Below are 27,034 nucleotides of genomic sequence, written 5' to 3'. Positions count from 1 at the left end.
ACAGACTTCATTGTCACCAATCACAAGCTCGGGGGAGGACCTCTCAAGAGTATGGACGAAGCGGTATAGGATGGCGTACGATTTCTATCTGAATCAAAGGGACAACCATGAATCCCTCGGTTTTGTCGGACAAGAAAAAACCAAATTGGAAGTTGATCGCCCTCAAAATAAGTCTGGCAATTAGGGTCGAACTAATAGTTATTAGGGCGAAAGACCTGTGGACGTAGCTGACACTGCCACTGAGTCGTTTCCATCAGATATCTTCGTGGAAGTTGCCATGTTTGAATTCTGATTGACATGTACATACGAGCAGTAAGTCTCGCAAACCATTTACTAGCGCGCCTAGACACATGATTTATGCAATCGTTACAACCAGTCCGTGCCACTCGTTCATCCTTGATTTGGATAATCCCGTCTGGCAGACGGTGTTTAAAGAGCAGGAAGACAGGGAGGCACCCGTGGAATTTAAGAAGAAGGGCCTGCCGGAAGTTGGAAAGCAACTCGAAGAGTATCTGGGCTCGTACTTGGGCAAGGTAATCACATTATTTTATTGTTAATATCCATGCAAAGGGCTCAAAAGAGTCTGCAGATCACGTTTGGCGCCCTGATGTAAAGAGCAAGAAGCATGCACTTTGATGTCGAGAAGGAGTTCGACATGGACTGGGCCCAGTCCACCATCGAAACTGTGTTGCGACTCTTTCCGGCAAAGTTTGTCCCACTTACAGATCAAACTGAACCTAACACGCGAAAAGATACAACGCTTTGTGCAACTTCCTTCTTTTCTGCTCGATTTCCTTTTGGATCGATAAAATCCAGAAATGTCAAGCTTTCGCATAGGTTTCCATGATTTTTTTTTTCTCTGCATGCATATAAAAGCTTCGAAAGACGAATCACCGGGAGTTTCTTCTTTTGATATTCGCTTCAGCATTTCGTCTCCAACTTAATGTTATACTTCCAAAATACTGCGCCAATAACGTTGCAACCATTGCGGTGAAACCTATCCTGTTCGACGTTCTAGCAGACTATGCATTTACAACAGTGCCGATGCGTACGTATTGCATGTCATACTGCGGTATATTATCATCGAGTGCTGTCAGTTGATATATACGTAAATAGATTGTGAAACAACATTCGAAGTTCCCGGGATGTAAAGCACTGCCTTTGATAACAGAAGATATTTTGTTGAGATGCCTATAAAATGAGCAATCCCCCTACATTTCTTTTTTCTCTTCATCTTTTACAGAGATAATGAAGAGAAATGATATGGTAAGCTAGAGCATCAAATCTTTTAAGCTTGCAAACGATTGACCGTTGATGCAGATTGAAGCATGTTTATATATACCGCTTGACCGAATTATGCATGCAGCTTCTCTGCTCTCTGACGTCTTCCTCTGGGCTCTGTCGCTATACAAGTCACCGAAAGACATGGTTGCCTCCGGATTTTCCAAGTTGTCTGCCAAAATCTTTGCTTGCAAGTGCATATCATTCTATCCAAGCAAGTCTCCTCTCTGTATGTAGAAGCATCCCTCCGTCCCGGGTGGTGCCTGCTGGTGAGCCCCCCCCCCTCAAAAATGTATTTTATACATTGTCTTTCCCTTTTGCCCGCGTCTGCCCTGTCCCGACACGATGCGTGGTCCCCGCCAAGAGCGGGAGAACACTCTTTCCGTAAAGTAATGTCGCACTTTGCCAAAAATCAAATTCGCGTTTCCCAAAAAATAGAGGACTATATAAAGTACGTAAGCGTTCCAGCTTTTGTTTTCCTTCTTCCTACATACCATTTCACACACACAAAGTACCATACCACACACATTTCAAAATGGATAACCAATTCTTCCATGAAGATGGGCAAGGCAACGTCGTTGATGAACATGGCAGGCCTGAGCCCATGGATTATCTTGTAGACGAGGAGAGGTACGCCCTTGAAACGGTGAGCTCACACATGCAGTATTTGTGCAATATGTCTCGTGAGAGCAACCGTCAGCCCGTTGCTATGCAGACTGATGAACCAAAGGACGCAGATGTTTGCATGAGAGAAGCTACACGCTCTACTCAGACCAGGATAAAGCGAGGTCTTTTAAACTGATGTTTGAGAAGATTCTAAGCGCATCAGGTGCTGCGAAGCAGTTGGGAATTCATGTTCGTACGGCGCAGATATGGGCCACACAGCACGAAGAGGACCCTGACAGCATCTTTAAAGAGCGTAAAAAGAATGGCCGCCCGCGTATTTTCACTGAGGAGCATAAGAAGGTCATCTTAGAATATGTTGATGAGAACCCTTCAGTTGTGCTGGAACAGCCAATGGAGCGGCTGCTTCAGAAGTTTGCGGGACTTAAAATCTCGAAAAGCACTCTATGAATTCGTGAGGACGCAGTGCAACTTGACACTGAAAAAACCCGATTCCAACCTGTGGACAGGAACAGCGAGGCCAAAATCCAAGAACGCCTCGACTGGGGGACTACTCACATGGACTTAGGAAAAACTGTGTCTTTTTTTATGAGTCTGCCTTCCATGTAAATATGAAGCGCGGTATGGTCTGGTCAGAGAAAGGTTCGCCTGCAATAGTCACGGTGCCCAAAACACGAGCGCAGACAACAACCATTTTGGGCGCTATCACTGCAGGTCTAATTAACTGCAGCCTGAGACTGCCACAGCCACCTGCCAAGAAGAGAAAGCGAGGAGGTTGTGCTGGGCTATAAGCACAGGGACAGTAACAGGTCATTACCTAAGCTTCTTGAGGGCCACAATGGATGAGATGGACCGGTATCCGCACATGAAGGACCACTACCTCGTAATGGATAACGCTCTCATCCATACGTCTAACGGCATAGCTAAGTACATCACGTCCCGTGGTTATCAGTATACCTATCTTCCGTCTTATTCTCCTGAGCTCAACCCTATTGAGCAGTTCTGGTCGGTAGTCAAGAGCAAAGTCAAGCGCAGTAGGTTCTTGGAGAAGGAGACACTCACGACCAGAATTTATGAGCATGCAATCGTTTAAGTTTGAGCGATTTCGAAGGGTTTGTCTCGCACTCTCATAAATGCTTAGATAAATGTCGCAACAGAGAGCACTTGTGATGTGGGTGTCACAATAAGTCGATGGCATACGACAGCGGGTTGCGGTATGAGATCATGGGTGACAGATAGATAGGATACACATTTAAACACACAATGAGAAAATGAGTAACAGGTATTCAATAAGTGTCATTCTTTCCTATAATATGTTCTTAATGCTCACCATCTGAACTATGCATCGCGGCTTGCATGCACTTGGCGGGAGGAGCTGGGCATGGCTTTGTCACATTTCTAGACAGGTTTGTGAAATGCGTCAATATCAAAGTCCGGCAACGCGACAACTAATGTCGTTTATTAGCGTCATGCTTAGCTTCGCAAGTCCGCCAAATGCATCTGGAAAACGCGACTTTATTTTTCAAAAATACAGTACATACCCGCACTGTAACACACACGATTCCACATTCGAATAATGGTCGACGTCGCTAAGGCAATGATTTATTAACCAACCAAGGTGCGACACACCCTTCCTCACTCAATAAACGAGTACGAAAAAGTCTCAAAGGATCCTCCTAACCACGACCACAACCACCACCAACCAATTCTTCATTGGCGGTGCCTAACAAATGTAATGATGAACAAGACCATGTTAGTTTAGAATAGTGAGTGGTGGATGAAGAATGGAGTTGATTATTGCCAAATACAGTAAACTATACCGGATGCTATTAGCATCGTTCGCAAAGTTAAACAAGGCATTGGATTATGTGGCGAACTTCCCAGCTGTAGCCATTACTCAAACTACTATTTTAGTAATGCTTTTTGCGCAATCATTACACAGTGGAGCATCTTCTTTCGGTCCATATCACTGAGCTTGTGTCAATAGTAGAAATAGCCAATGGGGCACTGCTTTAGAGCGATAATGAAGATGTGACAAAACAAAGTTATGTAATAAAATATGTCTACAATAAAATGCACATAAAAGAATACAGCAAGGGAGGGGATGTTAGCGTTTTGGTGTAAAAACTGTTGGTGGCAGAATCCATTCGGCATCGGCACGTCGGTTCACTGTCGGCCGTTGTCGTCCTTCACGTCGACGTTCATTGTCAACTATTTTTGACTGCGCCAATATGTGTTTCTACAAACAATTGCGCGAACCGAGCATTACAATTAGATCTTCGCGACCGTGTACCTTGTATGCAAAAAGCATGGGCAATATCTGTTGGTATTCTTCTTGATCCAAGAAATCTTCGAAATCAGATACTCGTGTCAGACACTCTTACGCGAAAATCACGCCTTCATGACGGCGGATGCTGAAAATATAGCCCTCTAGGTTAGAGCCAACATCAGGTATTTAAGTAAAAATGTCAGGCCAACGTACCAACAAAATTCATGCCGAGCACAAAATTCTCCTTATGTGTGAGCTGGAGGATGTTTGAGAGGAGGGTTTTACAGGTGGGATGTTTTTGTTTTGTTGGACGTACAGGAAGTCGACCGTTACATCATTGCGTTGGAACTCTGCAGCAGAAAGTTCAACGATTTTCCGGTTGTTTTGTTGGTCGATTGTGGCCAATTCGACGAGCAGGTCAATTTTACGGGCCGAGACATATTTGTCGGTCTCGCCGTGTTCGCACTTGTTTATGTGTCGATCAAACTTGATTGACACGCTGGCGGGCTCGCCGCTGATATCCACACGAATAAGAAAATTAGACGTAGCTCACTGGTGTTGATATTCACTTGCACTCGAAGCTTGACTTTTTCGGCGCAGCGAAAAATGACCTTCAAGACGGCTTTCCAGTAACCGAGATAGGAGGTCATCCATGTCCTTATGTCCATCGACAGACAATCGGACTACCGTCTCTGTTGCCGATCAACCGACGTCCTTTAAAACTATTCCATCCTACGAGACAGAGGATCGCCCTTGAGAAAGCTACGGACGCTTAGGATATCTACGATGTCCCAATCTCCGGTTGTCATCCTGGTTTCTTCTCGTCATTCGGGAGGGGACTATCTCCCTAGATATCATGTAGACGTATAGATTGTCAGCGGACAAAAACACACCCGAGATTATAACGACGTTGCACGCTCTCCATATTCGAGCTCGCTTTGCGTTTCGTCCCCAGTTACCGAACTCGACTTCATTCAACCTTAAAGAGTTACAAATTAAAGGCTATGCATCACCGCATTCTTGACGTGTTTCACGTACATTATCTCGAATATATCAAGAACTTTGAACTTGTCGGTTAAAAGGGCTGAGGGGGCAGCGTGGTCTTATTTGATCATTTCAACTTTTTCTGAGGCAATTTTGGATCGAAGGCCACTCATACATTTTCTAAAAGATAGCTTAAGCAACAGTGTCTTATGCAAAAATTAGTTGCCATTGTACCTTCTTTAACAATGTGATGGCTGACACGACGCCCTGTTCTTAAATGGTGAAACAACTTTGTCCCAATGCCCAGGCTTCGTCAAGGTGGATTCACGGCTTTCTTGCTGATAATATTGACAATTCCGGATAAGGCGCAACTGTTACGTAGAATAAAATAAGCAACCGATAGATTCATTTAAATCTACTTACTGCAAATATGAGCAATCAGTTTTCGTGATGCTGCTGAAGTTTTTTAATTGGCTGAGGCAGTGTTGGTAAATTTTATCTTGTAGACCATGGCCGGTGTACTTTGGCTTAATAAACTCGATGTCTACTTTAACACCTCGATGCTGCCGGCAAACGACTGTTAAGCGTTGCTATTGCGAAAAATTTGTAAACTTACTAGCTGGTACATGCAATTGTATACTGAGCGCAATGCTGGACTCACCGCAAATTGCATGTATCAACGACGTCGTTCCTTCATCTGCTTCCACGCCATCAACCTCCGCACCATCTTCCTCGTTACTCTCTTGCTGCTTTGATACATCTCGCGGTTGCATGACGCAGTATGGTTATAGCCCATGCGGTGTTTTAAAAATTCTATTCGACTCCCAATTCAGATCACTGACCCATTTTCGCTGACCCTGGACCAACACTGTAAACTTCGTGGTGAGAAGCATATCAGAGCTGCACTCTGTTACGATACTTATCTAAGCATTGTGGGAATGAGAGACAAAACCTTCAAAATCGCTCAACCCTAAGTTATTAGATGCTTCAGTGATTCTGGTCCTCAGTGTCTCCTCCAAAAGCCTGTTCCGTTTAACTCTGCTCTTAGCGACTGACCAGAACTGCTCGATGGAGTTGAGCTCAGGTGAATACGATGGAAGATAAGCATACCGACACTGTTAATGCCAAATACACTTTTTCCAAAAATTAATGTCGCTGCAATTTGTCGTTTTGGTGTATAAATGTATTATAAAATTTCACAAAATGCGACATTAACATTTGGGAAAAAGTGTAATTTCGCAGAATCTGCCAAATGCAGCATGTCGGATTTATTGGCGAAATTGATATTCCTCAGGGGCGAAATCACCTCCCGGAAAGTGTGTAAAATGGCTGGCAGCAGCGATAAAGTCAATGTTCTCTTTGTATGCTTAGGTACGAAACGTTGACGGCGACGACGGTGATTCTCTCCGGTGTCTTGTGACTCGATATGTAATCGCTTTTCTTGCCTAGGCAACATTTGCCGATCGCCCATGGCGGAAGCTGTGTTTGCACACACGGTGAATCAAAAGCAGCTCAGAGATCGCTTTGGTGTCATTGATTCTGCAGGAACAGCCGGTTACCACGTATGTTCTCCAACAATTTTAGAAAGAACTTTTACAACTATATATGAGCTGCTGTTTTCTGAAACGAAGAATAATAGGTTGGCGAGACACCTGACCACCGATCAGCACAGACCTGCCGCAAACACGGTGTGCCTGTTTCTCACCACGCTCGCAAAGTGCACAAATCCGACTTTATCAACTTTGACTATATTCTTTGCATGGATGAATCAAATCTCGAGGATCTGCGAGAAATGGCACCGGCTGGAACCAAAGCTACCATCAAGCTCTTTGGTGAGTTTGACCCGGAGGGCGATCGTATCATCCGCGACCCTTACTACGGTGGTATCAATGGTTTCGAGCGTAACTTCCAGCAAGTCTCTCGAGCAAGTGAAGGCTTTTTGCAATCGCTTGGAATGATTTAGAATATCAAAAAAATTCTCTGTTAGAGTACATTTGTTACATGTAAATTAACGTTTTTTGTTGTTATCCATTCTTTCAGATCGAGTGTGTAGGGAAAAGGGTATAGCTAACGTCTTGGCTTATCGGCACTGTCGCGACCATTTGCGCGTTTCTTGTTGCCCTGTCTTTGTTTGGATACTTCATGATGGATGTATCCAGAAATGGTACGTCCGGATCAAAGGATCGGACAAGGTGGATGCATATATTGCTAGGTTCTGCATACAACCGAGATTTGTTTAGATTTCAAGCAGCACTGCATTAGCTCTCCGACTGCGTTTCTTACCGGTCCATCTTTGCAGCTCTAGCAACACTTGCGTTTTCAAAGAGTAACGTCCAGGACTAGTTGGTGTAAAGTCATACGTGGATGGCCACCACAGCTGCGTAGAGTTATCAGGCAGCGAGATCTTTATCCAGCAAGGTAAGCAGAAGTTATGAGGCACTGAATATCTGTGCTTTCTTAACGTACCTCGACAGCAATGCCACTGTGATCGAAGGCATTCTTGATATCTGCAACTATTCTCAGTGAAACAGGTGCTTTGCTAACGAACTTGAATGGTTTGTCTGGATTGGGAGTAGGTTCGGTGATCGTAGCAGTTGTGCACTTGACATGATTATCGAAATGTAATGCAGGTAAGGAGAAATTCTATCAATATAGTGTTAGATTCAAGTGATACTACGTTCTAGAACTCGAAAAGACTTTACCGCAATGAATGTATGGAGTTTCAGCAGTGACTTTGCAGAGTTGTTTTCGGATACAATGTCGCGAAGATTAGAAATTGCAGAAATGATATCGTTGGGTGCATTGGCATTGCTGAAGAAATAGGCTACATAAGAAACGAAATCCGTGCCTCGATAGCAATGACGGTACATACATTTTGAATGTATTGATACGTTGACGAGCTCCTGACAATGCATTTAATAAAAATCTTTGAGCCTCTTTTGTGCTACATGGAAAGTTTGTTAATGGATGCTATGCTTCCAGGTAAATGTGCTTACTTTTCAGCTCCTTTCAGCAGACCGAAAAGTAACACGATATTTGCTACTGTTCGCAAGAAGATGGCCGTTTCCAGCTGGGCGGCTGAGCAACCATAAAATGTGTTTTGCATGCTGTAGGATAGCCGCATTAACTTTGCTGCCACCTCAGATGCCATGTGTGCCATGCTTGGAGTAGCCAAGTTTTGTTTGACCTATTGGTCACAAGTCAGATCAGCAGCGTAAAGTGTTAAAAGCTCTAATTATCACCTTGATCATTTCTTCATAAACCTCCAGATACATAACTGCGAGTCGCGCATTTCCTGCAGATTTTGGATTCGCAATTTTCAGATGTGCAAAGTTTCTTTTCTCCAGTTGAGAAAATAGCCTTGTTTGTAATTTGTCTTCCTGGCCTACCTTTTTGCCACTGCAATCGCTTGCGCTGCAGCGCTGAAATCTTTGCGAGTAATTCTCGCTTTTATCAGCTCGAATATAATAGACGTATCTTCGTGGCCAGTCAAGAGCATGCCTGAAGATGCAAACGCTGCTACGTGTCAGTTGAGAGCTGATACAACGGCGTTGTTAACAAGACTAACATTGGTCAATTTCGACTGTCTCGCTGTATATGGATTTATCGAATCTGATGGGTGCATTTTTGTACAATTTCTTCACACAATATACATCAACGCAGCAGTTTTATCGATCAACTCGTTTATATCCTTACCTCCAAATCAGGTACACATGTAGGATATTTGCTTTTAAAGTAGGTGAAATGCGGAAACATGAATTTCGGTACTTTTGACAGGATCGTTGGATCAGATAAGCATGCATTCACAATTAAGATAGCGTTGCTAGCATCTAAAAATCTTGCTGTGAGGTCTCTACATTCAGACATTTTTGATTCCAAGTCTTACATGCAATATCTTCAACGTTTGCCTCTTTTGGCAAGTATCGTTTATCCAGTTTCAAGAGCGTGGGTATATACAGCGCTGCAGACGATCGAAATTTAGGTAAAATATTTGTCTGATAACAAAAATGGCGATCTTACCGACATAATCTTCATGTTTTCTGCCAATCTCGCTCAAACACTCGTATACAGAGAGTAAATCCTCAGAGTTTCGTTTGATATTGGCAACCAGAGCATCCAAAAGCACTGTTAAAAGCGTCATCTCAGTCAAGCGCACGACTCTGCAAAGAATGAGTTAGATGGATCAGAAATCCGATATTGTACTTAGAGAAAACGTACTTCAAAAGTCCATGCATTGCGTGCCGTGTCACAGGATCGCTGTCGTCGAGAGCTCCTAGGGCGATCTCGAGCAGCTCAGCGTTGAGCTCAAGAGTCCATAACGATCCAATTTTCCGAAGACTTTGAATTGCATTGACTCTCACTTTTTCAATCTCATCGTTGAACATATCTAAAACGCAAATCAGTTTTTATGTTGGCTTTTGCGACAAGAAGGATAGCGTAAACATACCAACAAGATATACCACCGCTTGACCAACGAGCTGATCGTTATATTCACAGAGTTCGCAAATGGAATCTAGCAAAGGCGCGTATAAGCGTTTGTACCCGAGTAAAGGCGCATTCTTTTTACCAATTGAAGCACTGCGCACTTCTTCAAATTCGTCTTCCAGACCATGGATGAATGCACCGCAAGCACCAGAGTCTAGGATGCGAAACTCTTCGGTCCCTGCGTCAGCGTCACCTTCAGCAAGCGGGATAAGCTAGGAAACTAGAATATCAACAGTGCCATTCATGAAATGTTCAACGTTGGAGCATTACCGCTTTCGTTTGCTGCGACCTTGCGACAATTCGTTTCAGGCCTTTCATTAACTGTTTGCTGAATGTTTGCTGCAAAACATTAAAATCGACTTGTTGGTAAGATGCAAGCACTATGCAGGCTTTTGTGCGGACTGCAAGGGAGATATCATTTACAAGGTCGCAGATATCGGTGAATGCGACATCGATGAGACGGATAGATTCATTTCCGTGGTTCTTTAACTTCATTGGGATGTCAGGACTCTGGCGACTTATGGCACTGTACTCTTGACAAGGTTAGCAAAGTAAAACAAATAAATCGCGGGACAACTTGCCTGATCAAGTTGAGGCCGCTTAGGCGAACTTGCTCGTAGTCATCTTTGAGCGATACGGAAACGAGCTGATACAAGGCACTATTCAAAGGGCATCCTCGCAACCGCAGCGAATCCAGAGAATCAAGCGCACTCTTGAAACAGAATAATGAGCAAATTATAATATTCTAACTTTATAATTACTTATATACCTTTCTCACGCGGTAGTCTCTGTCATATGCATACTCAATAAGCATCTTTTGAGCCTGCTCGGCCTTTGTCAACAGTGCAAGTCGCTTTCCACCGGTTAAAAAGGGAAGCAGTGAAATAAGCTTGAGGCAAGTCGCTCGCAGCTGGTGATCAGGATCGGTCATTTCAGTATTTATGCGTCGAGATATTTCAGAGACGATATTCTTGAGTTCATTAGAGTCGCGCGACAGACGGTTCTACGTGAATAAAGCATCGATGCTTAGCTACAGAAATGAGTTTTAAATATTTTCAACTGTACCTCTACAATGGTGATGATACACATGTACAAATGACAGCGCACTCTGGAACTATCACTATCCAGCTAACAACACGGGATCAGACTGACTTCACCCGGACACAAGTATTTGCAGCGAACATACCTGGCGAACGAATGCAGCAAGCAATTTCCTGGCATCAATGTATGGCATTCGTGCATAATTCTCCAGCACTGTAATAATCATCACCTTCCATGCAGACCGATAAATAAAAATATCTCGTAGATTTCCTTAGTAACAGCATACTTTTATATCTGCATCTGGAGCAGTTTCGAGCTTTGCCATCATCGCCTCTGATAAAGCATATCGATCGCTTTTTGAGAGGGATGGTATCGCGTCAGCTATGCTTTGCAGGCACTTTGCATTGTATATCTTGCTTAGTAACCTGTCAAGCGAGTCAGCCTTTGGCATAAACTTACGTCTTTCTGCTGCTCCAAGGACAAACTCTCAAAGTTGACTAGCTGTGCCTTCGTACTACTGTTAAGGTTGGAATTGACACTGCATAGAGATCGAACCAGCTTACTTTTAACGATCCTTTGACGCCAACGGAAACGCGATCGAGTAGATCTTGCCAAAGCGATCTTAGGAACGGACTGATTGTGAGCGTCTTTGGTTCACGAAGGAGGGGAACACCTTTTTAAAGTACATAAAAGAATAACTCACTTAGACACATTCACTTCGGGCTCCTCATCCTCGTTCAGTGTTCGCTTCATGGTGGCCCTCTTAAAATTCCAAAAGGGGGAAAGGCAACACGATTCCCAGCCAGAGAACGAAAAAAAAAAAATACAAATAGCGATAAGTGGAATCAAGGTGTAATGCGCAAAAAAGAGAAGTTGTCAGTACAAAAGTAGAAGAGGAAACACGTTAAGAAATTGCAGGCTGCGGATAGAAATGGTATGATGAGAGGTCTTGTTCTTCTTTCGTGCTTTGCTCGACTTTTTTTAAAGCTAGTAAAGATACAAGTCAGGTATATATAAACATATGAGATCCTAGGCGCGTTAACTTACGATAGCGTCCATTTTCGTCAAGACATTAAGAGCGGCAGCGATTACTTCGAGTGACAGCTCAGATCCAGGCGGAATATCTATCTTTGCACCAGCGCCTGCAAACGGCCACGTAGAAAAGTCGTTCATCAGCTCATCGACCTTGTTGAATGCTTGCTCTCGCAAATCAGGTTGTAGATACAAAAGCGCATTTTCGAGAACGTTGGCTGCGTAAGCTGCACAGATCATGCTGACCGTGCGCAGGTAAGCGTTCGGAATATTGGACTGGGAATCGATAGATGTCGAGCTGACGCGTGTGACGAGCATGGTGCATACTCGTTTAATGATCTCTTCCTTGGTTGCTGTGTCCGCGATGGGATGGGTGGCCATGTCGAAAAGTAAAAAGTTGCGCTTTTCTGTGCGTAGGATACCTTTATCTACCAGTCCCTTTGCCAGTCGCTCGCGTACTTGTTTAAGCTGGTATCCGATCTTCATGACATTCCAAGTCTCACCTGCAAACGATATGTAAGCTACTGTCTCTGTGAAATACAAGTAACGAAAAAGAGCTTACCACTCATGAGATCTATCCAGCTACCCACGCTCATTTTCTCGCTGACTTTCATCATTTTCAGTGCTTCGTCCAAAAGCACTTCGCCGGTCAATTTGTCGTTAATGACTTCGATGTAACGATCCGACAATGGATATTTTCGTCTATTAGCATCCTTGACCATCGCAATTCTTCCTCGGAAAGCAAGTTCCATGACAATGCAGCCGCGCAACGCATAGCTGATACTGTCGTTCCAAAAGGACAGGTAGCCCTTTTATATGAAAATCGATCAGCTGTTGAAATTCCCAATGTATATCTCGACGTTTACCTGCTTATCCTTGAGACCGAGCAGCAGCACTTCCTCCATTAACGTTAACTTTGGTGTCGTTTTGCTCTCGTCAATTTCGCGTGGATCGTATGCGATTTTCTTTTCAGTAGATGGTGAAGGCGTGCTTGGCGATCTATTCGTGCTGGAGTGCCCTATGCCGTCTTCATCTGAATTGTGTGAAGAGCCGGCTACCCGTCTTCGTGTGATGGTGGACATGGTATATTCAGGAAGCAAAAACTGCTAGTTCCGGGACCTTGGTGTGTAATTAGAAAAGGAAGAAGGGAGGCGGCTCTCTCTCTCTTTTCTGGGCCGCACAATGTTTCAAGCGATATCTGTGCGATTTGCCGAACTCTGGGGGTTCTTAGATTCCCCGACACGAAGATCCTCTTCTTTTTTTTCGAACCGACCAGGCTACACAAAGGACAGAATTGTTGCTATGGTGCCACGATCTGTCCACAACGTCAAACAGGGGCGGAGAATCCCTCGCAGATTGCCAAGGTACACGTTTAATCAAGTTTCCTTCGGATCTTACTATGATAAAACCGCCACTCACGAACATCTGAAGCCCCTCGTTGCTACGTATGTTGGTTTTCGATGCAAGACGTAGGTTTACGTTAAGATTTACAGGATCTAGATTAAAGCTGGACTCTTTGTAGGCGTTGATGCTTTAGCATATCGTGGTGTCACGTTCGTGGATGTTTGGAAAGCCGGCGTGGGGATCGTTAACCATATTTGTCAACCGTCACGACTTTCCAGGCACATTATCTAACAAACCTGTTGCCAGCTAAAAAAGAAAATGGCTGATATTTTTTTATTTCTTTTCAAAGTAGCAGTTCTAAACTTTGGGCCGGCGAGCTGTTAAAAGACTCATTTCGACCCGGTCAAGAAAATAATGCATGTCATGCACGATCGAATTCCAGCTACTTCTGGAATGACAGGGCATTTAATAAAATCATTTTATATTTCTTTTTCTTTTTTGACAGACCTTCTCTCAGCTTGATTGATGATGTTTGCGCTGCGATATCGGCGGAAACAACATCAAGATCCTTTCCTTTCGTACAAAGGCCACGACCACGACGACGATGTCGTTGACGAAAAATCAAAATCCAATCGTGGGAGCAGCAACAGCAATGGCGATGGCACAACTCAAAAGAATATTCTGAGTAGTGAGGGCGGATACATCGCCGTTGTGACGATTATCGCGCTAGCATTTCGCTTGTGGCATATCCGCACACCTGCTTCGGTCACGTAAGTGGTTAGTTAAAGGCGATATTTCGGTTGCTTTACTAATATTTTGCAACAGATGGACAGAGTTGGAGCAATGCAAACAAGTGAACTGGTACATCCACGGCAAGTTTTTTGTGGGCCCCTATCCACCACTTTCGGGCCTATTTTACTCGGCTCTAGCGCAGTTATTTGGATACGATGGCAGCGAAGAAATTCTTTACGGAGATCAGTGTGTATCGAAGGGTCTGGATAACAGATAGAGAAACTTTGGGACTTACACATAGCTGTCTTTTTTAGGCATCTGAATATCTTTCCATTGACTGCGCTGCGGATGGCTACAGCGGTGTTGGGTTCATTCCTAGTACCCATGGCATACCTTATGGTACGCCTGCTTGGACACTGTCGAACAACTGCGTTGACGGCAACCGGCCTTGTTTTGCTTGGTACGTTGTAAGCTCGCTAAAAAGATATTCTTTTAACCGTTTACTATTTGCTCAGAAAATGGATTCATTACGCAATCAAAACTTGCAATACCTGATGTACTTTTAACCGTGCTTACAGCTGCTGCTGGTCTTTGTTGGATAGTACAATTTCGCAAACAGGAAAGGCAAGTTAATCGGATGCATGGATGTTTAATTTGTAAGCTTATTCTTATATTAGAGAGCCTTTCAATGTCCATTGGGGTTGGCAGGCTGCTACTGGTTTATCGATGGGATTAGCATTGAGGCATGACTTGAGTTTAGAACTGGTGCTGATTTTGTATCTAACAATGGATTATACAGTGCAAAGTGGCATGCATTACCGCTGTTTCCGATGGTGTGGGCGTCGTCCATTAGCTACCTGTGGAGAGCGCTTGGTGAAAAAAGATTTAGCATGGCAAGGATTCTACAAACCATAAACGCGTAAATTGCATATACTGATGGCAATTTTTCATAGACATTTGTGTATGCGCAACTGGTATCTCGACTTGTAACAACACTCGCGCTACCTATCATTGTCTATCTGCTGGTTTTCCAGTATCACTTTCATCTTGTTCCAAAAGCTGGAGACCATGATCTACTCGTCAGCTCGCGTCTGCGGTATTCGCTGGAAGGCAACAGCTTTGAAAAGACACAACAGCGTAAGCATCAAGTATGAACAAATTGTCTTTACAGTTTCTTACTGAACATCTAGCAATTGCATATGGCTCCGTTGTTGTCCTTAAGCACACAGGCACCAATGGTGGATATCTCCATTCTCACCTGCAACGGTACACGACGGGAAGCACTCGTAAGTCGAAAGAAATGCTTCCAGAGCCGAGAAAGATTGGACAAACATCCCGTTCTAGAGCAGCAGGTGACACTGTATCCGCACGCTGATGTGAACAACCTATGGATGATCCACAAAGCCGGCGAAATTTGGAACTCTTCGCGACCATTGGAATATGTAAAGAACAACGACCAGATCATGCTGGAACACGTGACAACTACGCGCAAACTTCACTCGCACGATCACAAACCGCCTGTAAGCGGCAGAAGCGAGCAAAACGAAGTCTCGTAAGGATACATGTATGTTAAACGAAGTTGCCAGAGCTCTAAAGTATTACGTTAGAGCCTACGGTGATCAACTCGTCCGAGATCCTTACGACTATTGGTGGATCCGAGTCGTCGCCCCAGATGGCAAGGTTGACGTTGACAACACAAGTCCAGTGCTTGCTCTATCGCAAGAGATCCGTCTTTTTCACATACGCGGTTGTTATCTGCTAAGTCACAATGTGCCGCTTGACAAGGACAGCGGTTCGCAGCAAGAGGTGACATGTATGATGTCTGGCAAACAGAGTTTGAGCACCTGGACTATCGAGGCAGCTCACCATGAAGAGCGTAAGTTCAGAAAGACATAGAGAGAGAAAGTGAGTTTCGCATATGTAGTTTCTAAGTCGCGTAGTAGTTGGTGAGGACGAGGATATATTAATCGGATACGAGAAACCTTCCTTTACTTCAAAACTCGTAGAAGTGCATGAATTAATGTATAGCTACGTAGCAGTCGTCCATGACAGACTTCGACCTACAGCCGCAGGTGCAGAAGAGGTGGTGTTGCAGACAATGTTGAAGCGCGGCAAACCCCTGGGTTGGTTACTCGGCAAAAACCCATCGTACCGTATATGGGATACGGTTTCAGGTCGTGCTATCTACGTAACACTGAATCCAATTAGCCAGATACTCTTACTGTCTTCAATGGCGATATGTGTCGCGTATCTTGCATTGGAGACTGTGGTGCGCAAACGGCAGGGCAAGTTACCGTCTTTTCTTTCGTGGACGAGCCACGATGGCGCGTCTTTAGGTATGAAAGAAAAAGAGACAACGTTGCAAATACGCATACTTATTGGTCAACAAAACAGGCTACGATCCTATAGCAAAGCGAGACCTGTACTACCAATCGATCGGATACCTCTCCACATGCACGCTTGCACATGCGTTTGCATTGTACGCGATACCATCCTTTGCGCAAAAAATGTCTGATATTCTTCCTGGCCACTTTTTCGGAGCTGGTCTTTCTGCAGTGGTGCTGGAGGCTATTGTGTTTAGACTAGGTCGACGCTGTCGTATCTTTGCGTGCGTATCGGTTCTCTTGCTAGCTGCGTATCCATTTTTCCGGTTTCTTTCTCTGACATATGGCAGCAAGCCATGGACACGCATGGAATGCAGCTCTAAGGCAGCGGTTCTGAAACTCGAGTGCGACCGGTTTCCTTTGCAAGATGTTGTTTCAAATGCCACATTTTATATTCCTATGCCAGGCAGAACCATGCCGTACAGGTATCAAGTGGGATCGGAGGCGCAAGCAGAAGAACACATAGCGGCGTTGCACAGGCAAGCATTTACCGAGGCTGCGCAGGAGGCAACGGGCTCGCTCCGTTACCACAGGGCTTTGCAAACACCTCCACCCACCCAAGAGGAAATTGCGCTGTGGCAGGATCAGATCCTAGAAGTTGCATTGGAACGTGTAGAGCAGGAGGCAAAAGCAGCAAAGGCTAAAGAAGATCAAGAACAAGAACAAGAACAAGGAGAGCAAGACGCATATCGAGACGTGGATGAAGAAACAGACGATTAGCAAGGTTCTCGTAGCCTGAAAGTAGCAAGCAACATTATACACCGATACGATAATGCAACGCTTTAATCATCATGTCATGTTTCATTAATTCAAATAAACCCGTATTTTTACATTGACGATGCTTGTTGTGATTGCTATGTGCGCTTTGATAACTTGGCCTGCCAATAATGTGTCACGATGTCATTGATATGTAGAGCATTCCGCAGTTTCCTAGTGGCTATGCATGAAAGAATATTCCGGTTGATTTCATTCGCAGAGGCTGATCGTCGCTCCGGGCTCGTTGGCCATTATCAAGATAGCATTGCACACAATGAAAAGCGAGCATCATCCTCGCTTCAAATTTGACGTTTAAAAACCTAAGCTAAGCATTGCGTGATAAGTGGACCAGCTGATTTGAATTGTACTTAGCAGCGTCTGAATTGGAGCATGTGAAAACTAGCAACTAGGTTGTGGAAGTTCCTGAATCTGTTGCCTGCTGCTGCTGGATCGGATGCGCGGACAGAATTGACGACTCTTCTCCGCTGTTGGGCCGCCGCCCTTGAAAAGTTTAATTATCCATATTTTTGTTTTCTTCTCCCTCTTTATCCGGTGTGTGCACAAATGTCGACCGCCAAATCCACAAAGGCCACCAGCAGCTGTGCCTCGCGACTGTTAAAGTTTCTGTTTGTGTTTTCGCTGCTCGCAGCGCTGTTCATTGGTTTCGACCAGATTAAGGAACGCCACTACATTTTCGATCAGCATGTTCTTCATCAAGTCGCGAAACGCAACATTGAAAAGTATGGCAACGACAGCCATGCATTGATTACCAACATTGCCAAGGATTTGAACGAGGAATACCCCGGCCACATTCAGCTCAAGGAAGAATGGGTATTCAACAATGCTGGCGGTGCTATGGGCTCCATGTGGATTTTGCATGCTTCCTTGACCGAATACGTCATTATCTTTGGCACTCCTGTCGGTACCGAGGGCCACACTGGACGTTTCTTGGCTGATGACTACTTTATTATCTTGGAGGGCGAGCAGTGGGCATACGCGGCTGGTGAACTTTCGCGTGAGGTAAGGATCATACAGCATCGGGTTTATTGGATATCAGTCCCGCGCTAAAGAAACGATGATATGTATAGGTTTACAAGCCTGGAGAAATGCATCATTTGCCTCGTGGCAACAGCCAACAGTACAAGATCCCTGAACACGCCTGGGCTCTCGAGTACGCTCGCGGTTGGATCCCATTGATGCTTCCTTTCGGCATCTTTGATACTTTCTTCTCCACTGTCGATTTCGTCACCTTGTATCACACCTTCCGTCTCTACGGCAAATCTGTCGTTTCCGAGCTGCTTCAGGGCAAAATCTAAAAAGAATGGTTCCTGTTTGTTCTCCTTTTTTCTTTGATTTGATATCTATACTCAGTTTAATACTGCTACAGTAGTAATAAAGTTGTAATCCTAATCGGTTCTGCTGATAAATTAACAATTCTTCTCTGTAGTTGTGAGAGTCCGTACCGTGACATATTTCAGATTTTGGTTGCGGTGATGCATATATGAGACTTTTTCCATCTTGCAATACTTGACAACTACACTCGTCGGCATTTGCGTATATTAAAACTCAAAGTTAGTTCACAGATAAACTGCTCGATCTGGATATCTTGGCGACTATGCCACTAAGAAAATGTGTGGACGTAAGATCGTCAGAGGCGGCAGCGTGCTGATCCCTCTCGAGTACAGGTTGGCTCGTCGCATAGTCACTCGGTCTGTGGCCTCCACCGCTGCATTCGCTATAGAAGGCGATGCCATGAATCTCTATCGTTGCTATGCAGCAATATTGAATAAATTCTACTTGAATCGACAGAATGCATCACGTTGAAACTCGATATATTTCGAAGAAAAAAAGACAATGTATTACTATTATCTGTTAATGTTGATAGCATACAGGGCATATACATAAATGTATATATTTGTACACTGAACAGAATAACACTTATCGAAGTACATACATGATTTAATACACACTGGGATGACGGGACTCCTTTTTGTAGTTATTACACCATTTTATTCAAAGTGCAATGTTTATAGATCATCATCATTCCTTAATTTATATATAATGTAACCTGTTCGTCACTCATGTAGAGTAATGCGCAGCAGCAAGAAGCAATTGCCTATCCGAGGAGAGGATAATTGCGCTAATAGATTACCAAAACAAGTGTTTAGCACTTGACATATTGCAACGGCATGTGAAACGCTTCTCCACGCAAGACCGTTTGTAACCTTACCAAAATAGTTAATTGCGATTACTGCCTTTGTGCAACGACGGCGCAGTGACATTCGTTGCCTTCTTTCAAAGGTGCATATGAAGAGCACATATGCCTAAAAGCGCTAATAATTACAGCGAGGTCCTGTGAGCTGAGGAGACTATACTCACTAGCGAGCGTTACGCCATATAAGCAAAAATCGATGACAACCACAATCCACACAAACGTGTTAGCAACAGAAATCCATGGCAACGTGTGTCTGAGATCGAAACCCGAGAAAAAAGATTCTGTGCAACCGGAAAAACTAGAACCGCGATCAAATGCTATAAAAGGCGCGCTGCTCGCATTTTTTTATGTCTGGCAATTCTGCTTTATCGTTGCCAACTGAATTATTTCAAGAACTACTATGCCGTCGTCAACATTACTGGGAAATTATTCTTCCACAGACCGTCTGCTTGGTGCAGTCGGTGCCGCAGCCGCGACTGTGCTGGGCCTGCTTGCTTTGAAATACAACGACCGGGCTATTTTCGACGAAAAACGCGAAGGCATGGTTAATCTCCCCGGATACCCGCTCGTTGGTGGGCTTCCGAAAATGCTGGCGAACAAGGAACGCATACTCGACCTTATTCTGCAAGGTTTTGAAGACAACGATTGTCTTACCTCGTAAGGATTTCAACAACAATCATTGTCTCTCTCTCTATTGTCGATCTTAAATTAAATGTTCCTGTCAAACGTAGCACAATGTCCTCCCTTGGTATGCCACGAAGCATAATGACTATTGATCCAAGAAACGTCGAGCACCTTCTCAAAAGTAAGTAAAGGTCAGGCAGTATCATCACGAGGGAAGGGAAAATGCCTAATTTTTGTTTTTCTGGAAATTCTTTTAGACAATTTTGAAAACTACGTCAAAGGACCGCAGTTCCACTATGCGACGACCGATTTGTTCGGACATGGTATCTTTAACGCGAACGGCGAGCAATGGAAATATCAGCGCAAATCTGCCAGTTTGATCTTCAACGTCAGGAATTTCAGAGACCACTTTACAGAGTAAGTAGAATGGGAGGGCTTATGCTTGGTCACTACAGTGAGCTTATTTTTATTTTCTATAGTGTTTTTGTAAAGGAAATTGGCGAAATGAACAAGATCTATTTTGACAAGGCCGTTGCCACGGGAGCGCCTGTCGATTTCCACGATGTTATGTTCAAGTTCACGCTTGATTCATTCGTTCTGTAAGTGTGCGGGACAGAAAGCAGCAGCAGCAGGGTCAGGCGCTCTAACAAAGTGCTGTAAAAAGTCTTGGATTCGGTGTAGAGTTGAATGCGTTGGGTACAGACGGCAAAGTGCCTTTTGCATACTCATTTGATGTCTGCCAAATTAATGCCTCAGACCGTTTCCTGAACCCGTTCATGCCTATTATCGAGATAGCTTCGAGCTGGCTGCAGCCGTGGAAGACGTCTATCAAGGGACATCTCAAGATCATTGACGACTTTGCTAACCAAGTCATTGATAAACGCCGCAAAGAGATTGCCGCTGGTGGCCACTTTGAAGACCTGCTGTCACGGTTTATGAATGCAAAGAACGAACACGGCGAGGAACTTTCCAACAAGGAGGTAAAGCAGCATGGGGCGGGGGAAGATAAACAGTTCTTTAGATATGGCTAACACGTTGTTGATGTGAAGCTGCGCGATGTCGTGCTAAACTTTATCATTGCTGGACGTGATACGACCGCTCAAGCGTTATCGTGGACATTTTACAACCTTTGCTTGCATCCTCGCATTGAAAAGAAATTGCTTGAGGAGATCAAGGAGCATATCACCGATGGACTCGAGCAAGACTCGCCTGCTCTCTACGAAGCGATCAAGAACATGAAATACGCCCATGCAGTGTAAGTGAGGGATGCAGGCGAAGAAAGAAAAAATTGTAGCTAACAAACAGTACGCTGGTATAGATTCTACGAAGTGCTGCGTTTGCACCCTTCAGTCCCAGTGAACCAGAAGTACGCGCTTGAGGATGACGTGTGGCCTGACGGTACGCAGATCCGCAAGGGCGACTATGTTTCGTGGTCGCCGTGGGCTGGCGGTAGAAGCGAGAAGGTCTGGGGCCCGGATGCCAAAGAATTCAAACCAGAACGCTGGATCACGCCTGAGGGCGACCTTCGCCGTGAAACTCAAGGCCGTTGGCCTGCTTTCCACGCCGGACCGAGAGTGTGCCTCGGTCAAAACTTGGCGACTCTCGAAGCACTCGTAGCCATTATCATGCTCCTCCGCCGATACGAGTTTTCTTTGGCACACAATCAAGATATTACCTACTTGGTGTCCTTGACCCATCCAATGAAGAACGGAATGAAACTCTTTGTTAACAAGCGCAAGCTTTAAGTCGATGGATTCCCCCACCTCCCAACCCGTTCCTTCATCATCCCGTCTCCTTTCCAAATTTTTGTTTGCTTTCCATAATATATGTCTATTAGGTGTTATTTCTCTAATGATTTCTATGAATACGTATATCATATCTTTTGAAACGATTTGAATCGTCCAATATCCATCTCAAGACCGGACAAGTGATATTTTCGTTGTAGAACAGGGAATTGATCCGTGATAGACACTAGATATAGATGTTTATATATAGATATAATACTTTGAGGAGATATTTAACAGGCAGGGGATAGAGATATGAATGTAGAACTATGGTGGTGCGTGTAAGTGTCGGTGTGCGGGGAGAAAGGGGGGAGAAAGAAGAATATCTCAATGTATACAACGGCCAGGCAAGAAACTATTCTTCCCAAACAATTCCATCTGTTGATGACATCTTGGCGGCTGTCTGCAACCACGGGTCTTGGTCGAACGAAGCTGCGGCTGCAGGGTTCCTAGCAGTAATAGGAACTGCTGCGCTTGCGGGAAAATTACTAGGTGTCCATGATGACTTGCGACTTGCACTGCGCTTCTTGTGATGCGGTTTATTGCCACCGGATGATCTCCGGCTCTTGTACAGTGTTGTTCTTGTCGATTGATGTGGCTGGTGATCGTTCCATTGGCCTGCTGCAGTCGCTGGCGATGACTGGGAAGTGCGTGCCTCGCTGCTGATCGAAGTGCTTGAACTGCTGTTGCTGTTGCCACAAAAGAAATACATCATATCGTTGTTGTCGCTGACGGCGATTCCAGGCTGTCCATTTGCTGTACTGGGAGATATCATCATGGATGTGTCAACTATACCGGATGCAAAGCTGTTTGAATCCACATTGATAGCGTGCGTGTTTTGGTGATGCAGAGTCTCAACAATCGATTCCTGGAAATCGACGTTCCAGTCCTTTTGCCCTGAAGCACTGATAGATGTCCAGCTTTTCGTGTTGACATTGCGTTGTTTCGGCGGCGGCAACTTGGGAGGTACAGTAGAGAGGCTGCCTACCATACCACCGGACGCTGTGCTGTTCCCGATGATGCTGGATATAAGTGTCTCTGATCTATCCTTGTTTGGCGACAAGAGCTGGCTCTGATCCGTCGCAGCCGCAACAGCCGTCGTCGTCGACGTCGCCGTTATTGGGTTCTCAAACATCAAGATATAGTTTTCAGAGTAAACTTGCAACGCAGCTGGATCAGACATGTCTGGTATACTCAGTCCATTGTCCCTCGCACGCAGCATTTCTTGAGATGACCTCATCAGCGATTCATTGTTATCACTGCAGGATGCATCAGTGCGCATACGCTTGACAGCCAAAGCGGACGAATCCGGTGGGACTTGTTGTTGCTGTTGCTGCTGTTGCTGGATGAGATCCAGGCCTGCCGAAAAGTATTGCCGTTTCTGACCAGGTACAATTGTGGGCATGACGCTGGGTCCCTTTTGCTGCTGATCTGACGTTGAGGCTGCTGCGCGCTTTCGGGTCGCCGCGGAGCCAGGTTGAGTCATAGACATTAGTGGCACGCCGTACGCATCCATGTTGGCTCTAGCATAAAAGTCCAGATTTGAGGACGATGATATGGCATTCTTGCTGTGAGATAGCTTTTCCAATTGCTCTTGGTCAATCTTTTCCCGCATGACATTCCGCGACATGATATCCAAGGTTGGATGAGCCATCGGCGTGATTCTTGCTGCCTCGTTGAAAAGACCGTCTTCTGAAAAGTTTTCGTACCAGTGCAATGTGTCCGAGATGTTTGGCCTGACGTTGTTGTTGTTGCTGCTGCTGGCGGTAATGGGTCGCTGATCCGACGCCCGCAATGCACGCGCGTTCTCGGCCACGGTGAATATCGGCGTTGTATCGATGGAACACTTCACAGCCGCCATAATCTCACGCAATGGACCGTATATGACATTTGCGGCTTCCATTTGCGAACAGACAGGGTTCAGTAATCGCTGTAGCTTGAATGCCGGTATAGCAGGAGGAGGCACGGCAGCTTTGCTGTGTGCAACATCTGATCGATCAGAACGCCGCCGCCTCAGACACACTAAAGCTGTTGAAGTTGCCAAGGACAATGGGTACAAGACTGCAAGAGTGATAGGTGCCTGGGATCGCCGGAACTGCTCGACTTCGGAAGCGACAGGTGCATGGTTATTCACAGTCAGATTGTCCACAATATGCACAATCTCTGCCGCCGCAATGTCACACAAATCCAAAGCTAAGCTGTCGACATGAGCTTGATGATCGTCGCTATCATCACCAATAAAGGATACCGACTGGAATACATCCGAGGATGCCGATGTTTGACACAGGTGAATCTGGATAGTTAGCATTCGATGGAATAGTAACAGTACACTAGCTGGTAAACAACAAGGCGATGACAATGGATCGGATATTCTGTTTGGCCTGTGGCTGCTATCGTGGTCACATGTTGTTGTTGACGGCGCCGACCACATTTGCAACATATCGACCCACTTCTACATAAATTCTACGATTTGAAATCTATAAAGTAAAATCCTATGTTAGCGGAAATGCTTACCTTTACTTCAGACATGCGCATTTTTGTAACGGAGAGCTGCAGCAAAAAGTGGCCGTAAGCACTTGCTGCATCCATTGCCCACTGCTGGAAGGTCTCGAGGTCTTGATCGGAAGTTGGGCAGGATCTAGGTTCGATGGGCGCATCGTCATCCGCCGCCCAACAGTAGTCATCTCTCCTCGTCGTCGTCGTCGTCTTCGTCGGCCAATCCTCCAAATGGAGATAAAATGATAACCAAGCACGCCAGGAACTGAGTATCGTGGCTAATGCTTTCCGGCGCTTCGTGTCAATGCCGCCGGCCGAGACATCCTCTGTAAACAATGCACATCTTTGTGCAAAGACGAATCCTATCTGCAAAGTCATGTGCGCCTGCCCTTCGCAAACCGCGGTGCACTGGTAGTGCGTCAGCAGGACAGCCGCTTGCGCGAGGCTAAAAAGCATCGTCTTGTCGCATGACGGAGACGAGGACGACGAGGAGGCGTTGGTGGGGCAAATTGACAGCGGTGAAGATGTACCGGTAGCGGGGAACGTCAAGGCAATGAATCGACGATGTGCTTCTCGGTAAAATCTGGTTGCATAATTCAGCAGGTCATCAGAAAGTTTTGGAACTTTTGTTGACAGCGATTGATACGCTGCATGTAAAACCAATGCAAAGATAGCGTAAATCAACAGGGATTCTGCGGTGACGGGCGCGGTGTCCGAAGTAATAGTAGCAGCAGTGAATGCAACCGATCCTCCAAGTTCGAGTGCGGCCGTGAGAGCGGGGAAATCAAACAATGCGCTGTACAAGAGATTATGCGTTGCAAAAAGTGCCAATGTTTGTTGGTTGAGCTCGAAAGCTGACTGTGCGGTGGGATGAAAGCAAAAGGTACGAAACAAAGTTGTGAAACGTGACCATATCCCGTGCGGTTGCGCCGTGAGGTTGAAAAAGTCGAGCAAAAGAGGTGCTAGCTGGGTAGAGTACAGGTAACTCTTACCGTAGCTCTGTTGTTGTCGCATCGATTCATATATTGTGTTTGAGAACGATATCCGTTTCAGATTTCTACGACAGTAGATGCGATTCTTGTCTTCCCGGGACAGCCACTGCGACGACGAGTTATGACTATGCTGCTGGAAGTCATGACGACGACTACTAGTAGTCTGCTGGTGGTGGTGGTGGTGGTCCTCCGTTGTTGTTTCTGCTTCTTCTTCGTCGTCGTCGTTCCTGCTGCTCTGACTAGAGCCATCGCTGTTTAAAAGTTCTCGCTGTACTATTTTCCGCGCACGTCGTTTCGGCTGTTGCTGCTGTAACCGTCGCGGAGACGGTTTGTCGTCGTAGATACACTCTTGCGCCAGACCTTGACACCGTTTGCATGGTTTTTCTGTCAAAAGAAGAGTGGACAAGGGAAACGCTTAAGCCCGAGGGACCGGTCAATAAGCTTTTGCAAGATCGACTTACGTCCATCGCAGCGCATTTTCTTTTGTCGACACAAATGACACGCTCGTTGTACTTTTGGGCGCTTGAATGGAAAATCGTCTTTTGAACATGAATGCCACCGAAATTGTAGAGTCATTGTATGGCGATTCAGAGTAAAAAAGAGGAAAGCAACAAAGAGAAAGGGAAAAAGCAAGGGGAAAGCGAGAGGACAAAACAGAGAGAGAGAGCTAGCTTGGGCTTTTTTTTCTTTTTTGTTTGGGCTCACAACAACAAAGAATGACCGTGTGCGTGTTCTGTAGTTAGCAGCAGCGTGAAACTAGCGACGATCAAGTATTGGATGGCCGATACGACTTCGTGTAATAGGGTCGCGCAAAAGGGGGGCTAAATATTTCAGCTTTTTGCTATTGTAAAGGCACTATATGTGATCAGGATGCCTTTTGTCATTCAAGCAAGGTTCCGGCATCATGATCACCATTGCCCGCCAAAAAGGGGGGGATGTGGCGCCCCCTTCCGTTGCCTAGTCGCTCGTCCTACCCCTCCCGTCTGACATGTCCGAAATTATTCCGGAATTGACATTTTACTTTGCTTGGCACGCGTTGGACTGCAGGAGAGGGAGAGAGAGCTCTAGAAGCAAACTAGGATTCACGAGTTGCATCGACGGAAAGCTGGAAGAGCGTCCCGAGCCGATGAGGTTCTACAAAGTCCCCCAATCAGCTCTCTCTGGTGACATTGTCTCGGTTCGTCGTGCGTCTGGGGACCTGTTTGCTTTCTTACCATTTAGAGACTGTCTCTCTCTCCCTGAACACGACAATGATATTTAACGCGAACAAGATCCGCCCTAGGTTCCGTAAGATAAAAAAAGGAGAGAGAGAGGAAGACTGTGTGCATATCATTATGTAGCAATAATGGAAATCACCTTCAGTTTCATCAATGAATAAATGCTTACACCGGCTTTATATTCAGTTCATCGTCATATACAAAGTCCCAGGCCCTGCATATGCATAAGGTTCCAGAAACGGGAACCTTTATTGCAGCGCCTCTACCGTCCCCAGTCGATGCAACAAAGGACGATACCCCACGCTTGATATTCGACTTGCCTTACTAGCATTAAAAATTCGGTAGCAGCTGGAATATAACAATCAGGTTATCTTGTTTCTTTGTATGCTAGAATATCTACTCGAATGTTGCCGTGATACAAAGCCGATGGCACGGGTGCGCAAAACTGTATGGATAGTGTACTTTACATTGCATAATCGGGTTTGACCTGGATATGTACACGTTGACGTGTATCGCGCGCGCCACCCAACACATAGCAAACAAATAATTATCTGTAAGCATGCATCTAGATTACGTGTACAAATTGTGCCCTCGGTACGTCATGCTAGGTTATAGAAGAATGGGAGGCGGGGACTTGTTAAATCCGTCGTCTGTATGTCTTAAAGTTCTGCATCTTTGATATGTAGGTTTAGTGCCGAATTCCTGTTGTACAAAAGGTATCTACGGCCACGTTCAAAGTTCGCGTGGAGGCAAGGCCCCACACACACGACATTG

The 27,034-nt window shown here is 45.3% G+C and overlaps 11 protein-coding genes across 11 annotated transcripts; 7 read left to right on the top strand and 4 right to left on the bottom strand.

Moving 5' to 3' along the window:
* Positions 1 to 350: 350 nt before the first annotated feature.
* Positions 351 to 1,101, top strand: VTP01DRAFT_2583 (uncharacterized protein; the record flags this gene model as incomplete). Its single annotated transcript, XM_069381060.1, has 2 exons — positions 351 to 533; positions 877 to 1,101. The coding sequence occupies 2 exons, from the start codon at positions 351 to 353 to the stop codon at positions 1,099 to 1,101; spliced, it is 408 nt and encodes a 135-aa protein (XP_069237359.1).
* A 981-nt stretch (positions 1,102 to 2,082) lies between these two features.
* On the top strand, positions 2,083 to 2,355 carry VTP01DRAFT_2582 (uncharacterized protein; the record flags this gene model as incomplete). The annotated part of the gene is made up of 1 exon (XM_069381059.1): positions 2,083 to 2,355. One exon carries the CDS (start codon positions 2,083 to 2,085, stop codon positions 2,353 to 2,355), a length of 273 nt encoding a protein of 90 aa, XP_069237358.1.
* Positions 2,356 to 2,743: 388 nt separating this feature from the next.
* Positions 2,744 to 2,998, top strand: VTP01DRAFT_2581 (uncharacterized protein; the record flags this gene model as incomplete). Its single annotated transcript, XM_069381058.1, has 1 exon — positions 2,744 to 2,998. One exon carries the CDS (start codon positions 2,744 to 2,746, stop codon positions 2,996 to 2,998), a length of 255 nt encoding a protein of 84 aa, XP_069237357.1.
* Positions 2,999 to 4,012: 1,014 nt separating this feature from the next.
* On the bottom strand, positions 4,013 to 5,931 carry VTP01DRAFT_2580 (uncharacterized protein; the record flags this gene model as incomplete). The annotated part of the gene is made up of 6 exons (XM_069381057.1): positions 4,013 to 4,144; positions 4,199 to 4,254; positions 4,388 to 4,430; positions 4,487 to 4,688; positions 5,582 to 5,735; positions 5,820 to 5,931. 6 exons carry the CDS (start codon positions 5,929 to 5,931, stop codon positions 4,013 to 4,015), a joined length of 699 nt encoding a protein of 232 aa, XP_069237356.1.
* Positions 5,932 to 6,417: 486 nt separating this feature from the next.
* Positions 6,418 to 7,121, top strand: VTP01DRAFT_2579 (uncharacterized protein; the record flags this gene model as incomplete). The annotated part of the gene is made up of 3 exons (XM_069381055.1): positions 6,418 to 6,529; positions 6,608 to 6,720; positions 6,798 to 7,121. 3 exons carry the CDS (start codon positions 6,418 to 6,420, stop codon positions 7,119 to 7,121), a joined length of 549 nt encoding a protein of 182 aa, XP_069237355.1.
* A 73-nt stretch (positions 7,122 to 7,194) lies between these two features.
* Positions 7,195 to 11,437, bottom strand: VTP01DRAFT_2578 (uncharacterized protein; the record flags this gene model as incomplete). The annotated part of the gene is made up of 24 exons (XM_069381054.1): positions 7,195 to 7,373; positions 7,442 to 7,562; positions 7,625 to 7,801; positions 7,861 to 7,969; positions 8,031 to 8,102; positions 8,155 to 8,345; positions 8,401 to 8,494; positions 8,548 to 8,674; positions 8,727 to 8,796; positions 8,855 to 8,988; positions 9,045 to 9,119; positions 9,179 to 9,318; positions 9,377 to 9,545; positions 9,606 to 9,671; positions 9,726 to 9,855; positions 9,914 to 10,169; positions 10,225 to 10,355; positions 10,413 to 10,646; positions 10,709 to 10,771; positions 10,830 to 10,913; positions 10,971 to 11,081; positions 11,144 to 11,191; positions 11,248 to 11,305; positions 11,388 to 11,437. 24 exons carry the CDS (start codon positions 11,435 to 11,437, stop codon positions 7,195 to 7,197), a joined length of 2,889 nt encoding a protein of 962 aa, XP_069237354.1.
* A 228-nt stretch (positions 11,438 to 11,665) lies between these two features.
* Positions 11,666 to 12,798, bottom strand: VTP01DRAFT_2577 (uncharacterized protein; the record flags this gene model as incomplete). The annotated part of the gene is made up of 4 exons (XM_069381053.1): positions 11,666 to 11,671; positions 11,732 to 12,219; positions 12,279 to 12,525; positions 12,583 to 12,798. 4 exons carry the CDS (start codon positions 12,796 to 12,798, stop codon positions 11,666 to 11,668), a joined length of 957 nt encoding a protein of 318 aa, XP_069237353.1.
* Positions 12,799 to 13,588: 790 nt separating this feature from the next.
* VTP01DRAFT_2576 (uncharacterized protein) lies at positions 13,589 to 16,896 on the top strand (the record flags this gene model as incomplete). The annotated part of the gene is made up of 12 exons (XM_069381052.1): positions 13,589 to 13,830; positions 13,886 to 14,038; positions 14,107 to 14,252; positions 14,308 to 14,416; positions 14,470 to 14,535; positions 14,592 to 14,685; positions 14,746 to 14,929; positions 14,983 to 15,078; positions 15,137 to 15,344; positions 15,400 to 15,668; positions 15,733 to 16,128; positions 16,187 to 16,896. The coding sequence occupies 12 exons, from the start codon at positions 13,589 to 13,591 to the stop codon at positions 16,894 to 16,896; spliced, it is 2,673 nt and encodes an 890-aa protein (XP_069237352.1).
* A 600-nt stretch (positions 16,897 to 17,496) lies between these two features.
* Positions 17,497 to 18,248, top strand: VTP01DRAFT_2575 (uncharacterized protein; the record flags this gene model as incomplete). Its single annotated transcript, XM_069381051.1, has 2 exons — positions 17,497 to 17,952; positions 18,021 to 18,248. The coding sequence occupies 2 exons, from the start codon at positions 17,497 to 17,499 to the stop codon at positions 18,246 to 18,248; spliced, it is 684 nt and encodes a 227-aa protein (XP_069237351.1).
* Positions 18,249 to 19,547: 1,299 nt separating this feature from the next.
* Positions 19,548 to 21,516, top strand: VTP01DRAFT_2574 (uncharacterized protein; the record flags this gene model as incomplete). Its single annotated transcript, XM_069381050.1, has 7 exons — positions 19,548 to 19,804; positions 19,879 to 19,952; positions 20,029 to 20,188; positions 20,251 to 20,370; positions 20,436 to 20,751; positions 20,821 to 21,026; positions 21,090 to 21,516. 7 exons carry the CDS (start codon positions 19,548 to 19,550, stop codon positions 21,514 to 21,516), a joined length of 1,560 nt encoding a protein of 519 aa, XP_069237350.1.
* A 394-nt stretch (positions 21,517 to 21,910) lies between these two features.
* VTP01DRAFT_2573 (uncharacterized protein) lies at positions 21,911 to 25,520 on the bottom strand (the record flags this gene model as incomplete). The annotated part of the gene is made up of 3 exons (XM_069381049.1): positions 21,911 to 24,007; positions 24,070 to 25,427; positions 25,505 to 25,520. 3 exons carry the CDS (start codon positions 25,518 to 25,520, stop codon positions 21,911 to 21,913), a joined length of 3,471 nt encoding a protein of 1,156 aa, XP_069237349.1.
* Between the last annotated feature and the right edge of the window lie 1,514 nt (positions 25,521 to 27,034).

This window comes from Rhizomucor pusillus (assembly GCF_041956525.1).
Source record: "Rhizomucor pusillus strain CBS 183.67 unplaced genomic scaffold VTP01scaffold_13, whole genome shotgun sequence".
NCBI lineage: Eukaryota > Fungi > Mucoromycota > Mucoromycetes > Mucorales > Lichtheimiaceae > Rhizomucor > Rhizomucor pusillus.
This window is presented reverse-complemented; position numbering and strand designations above follow the sequence as displayed.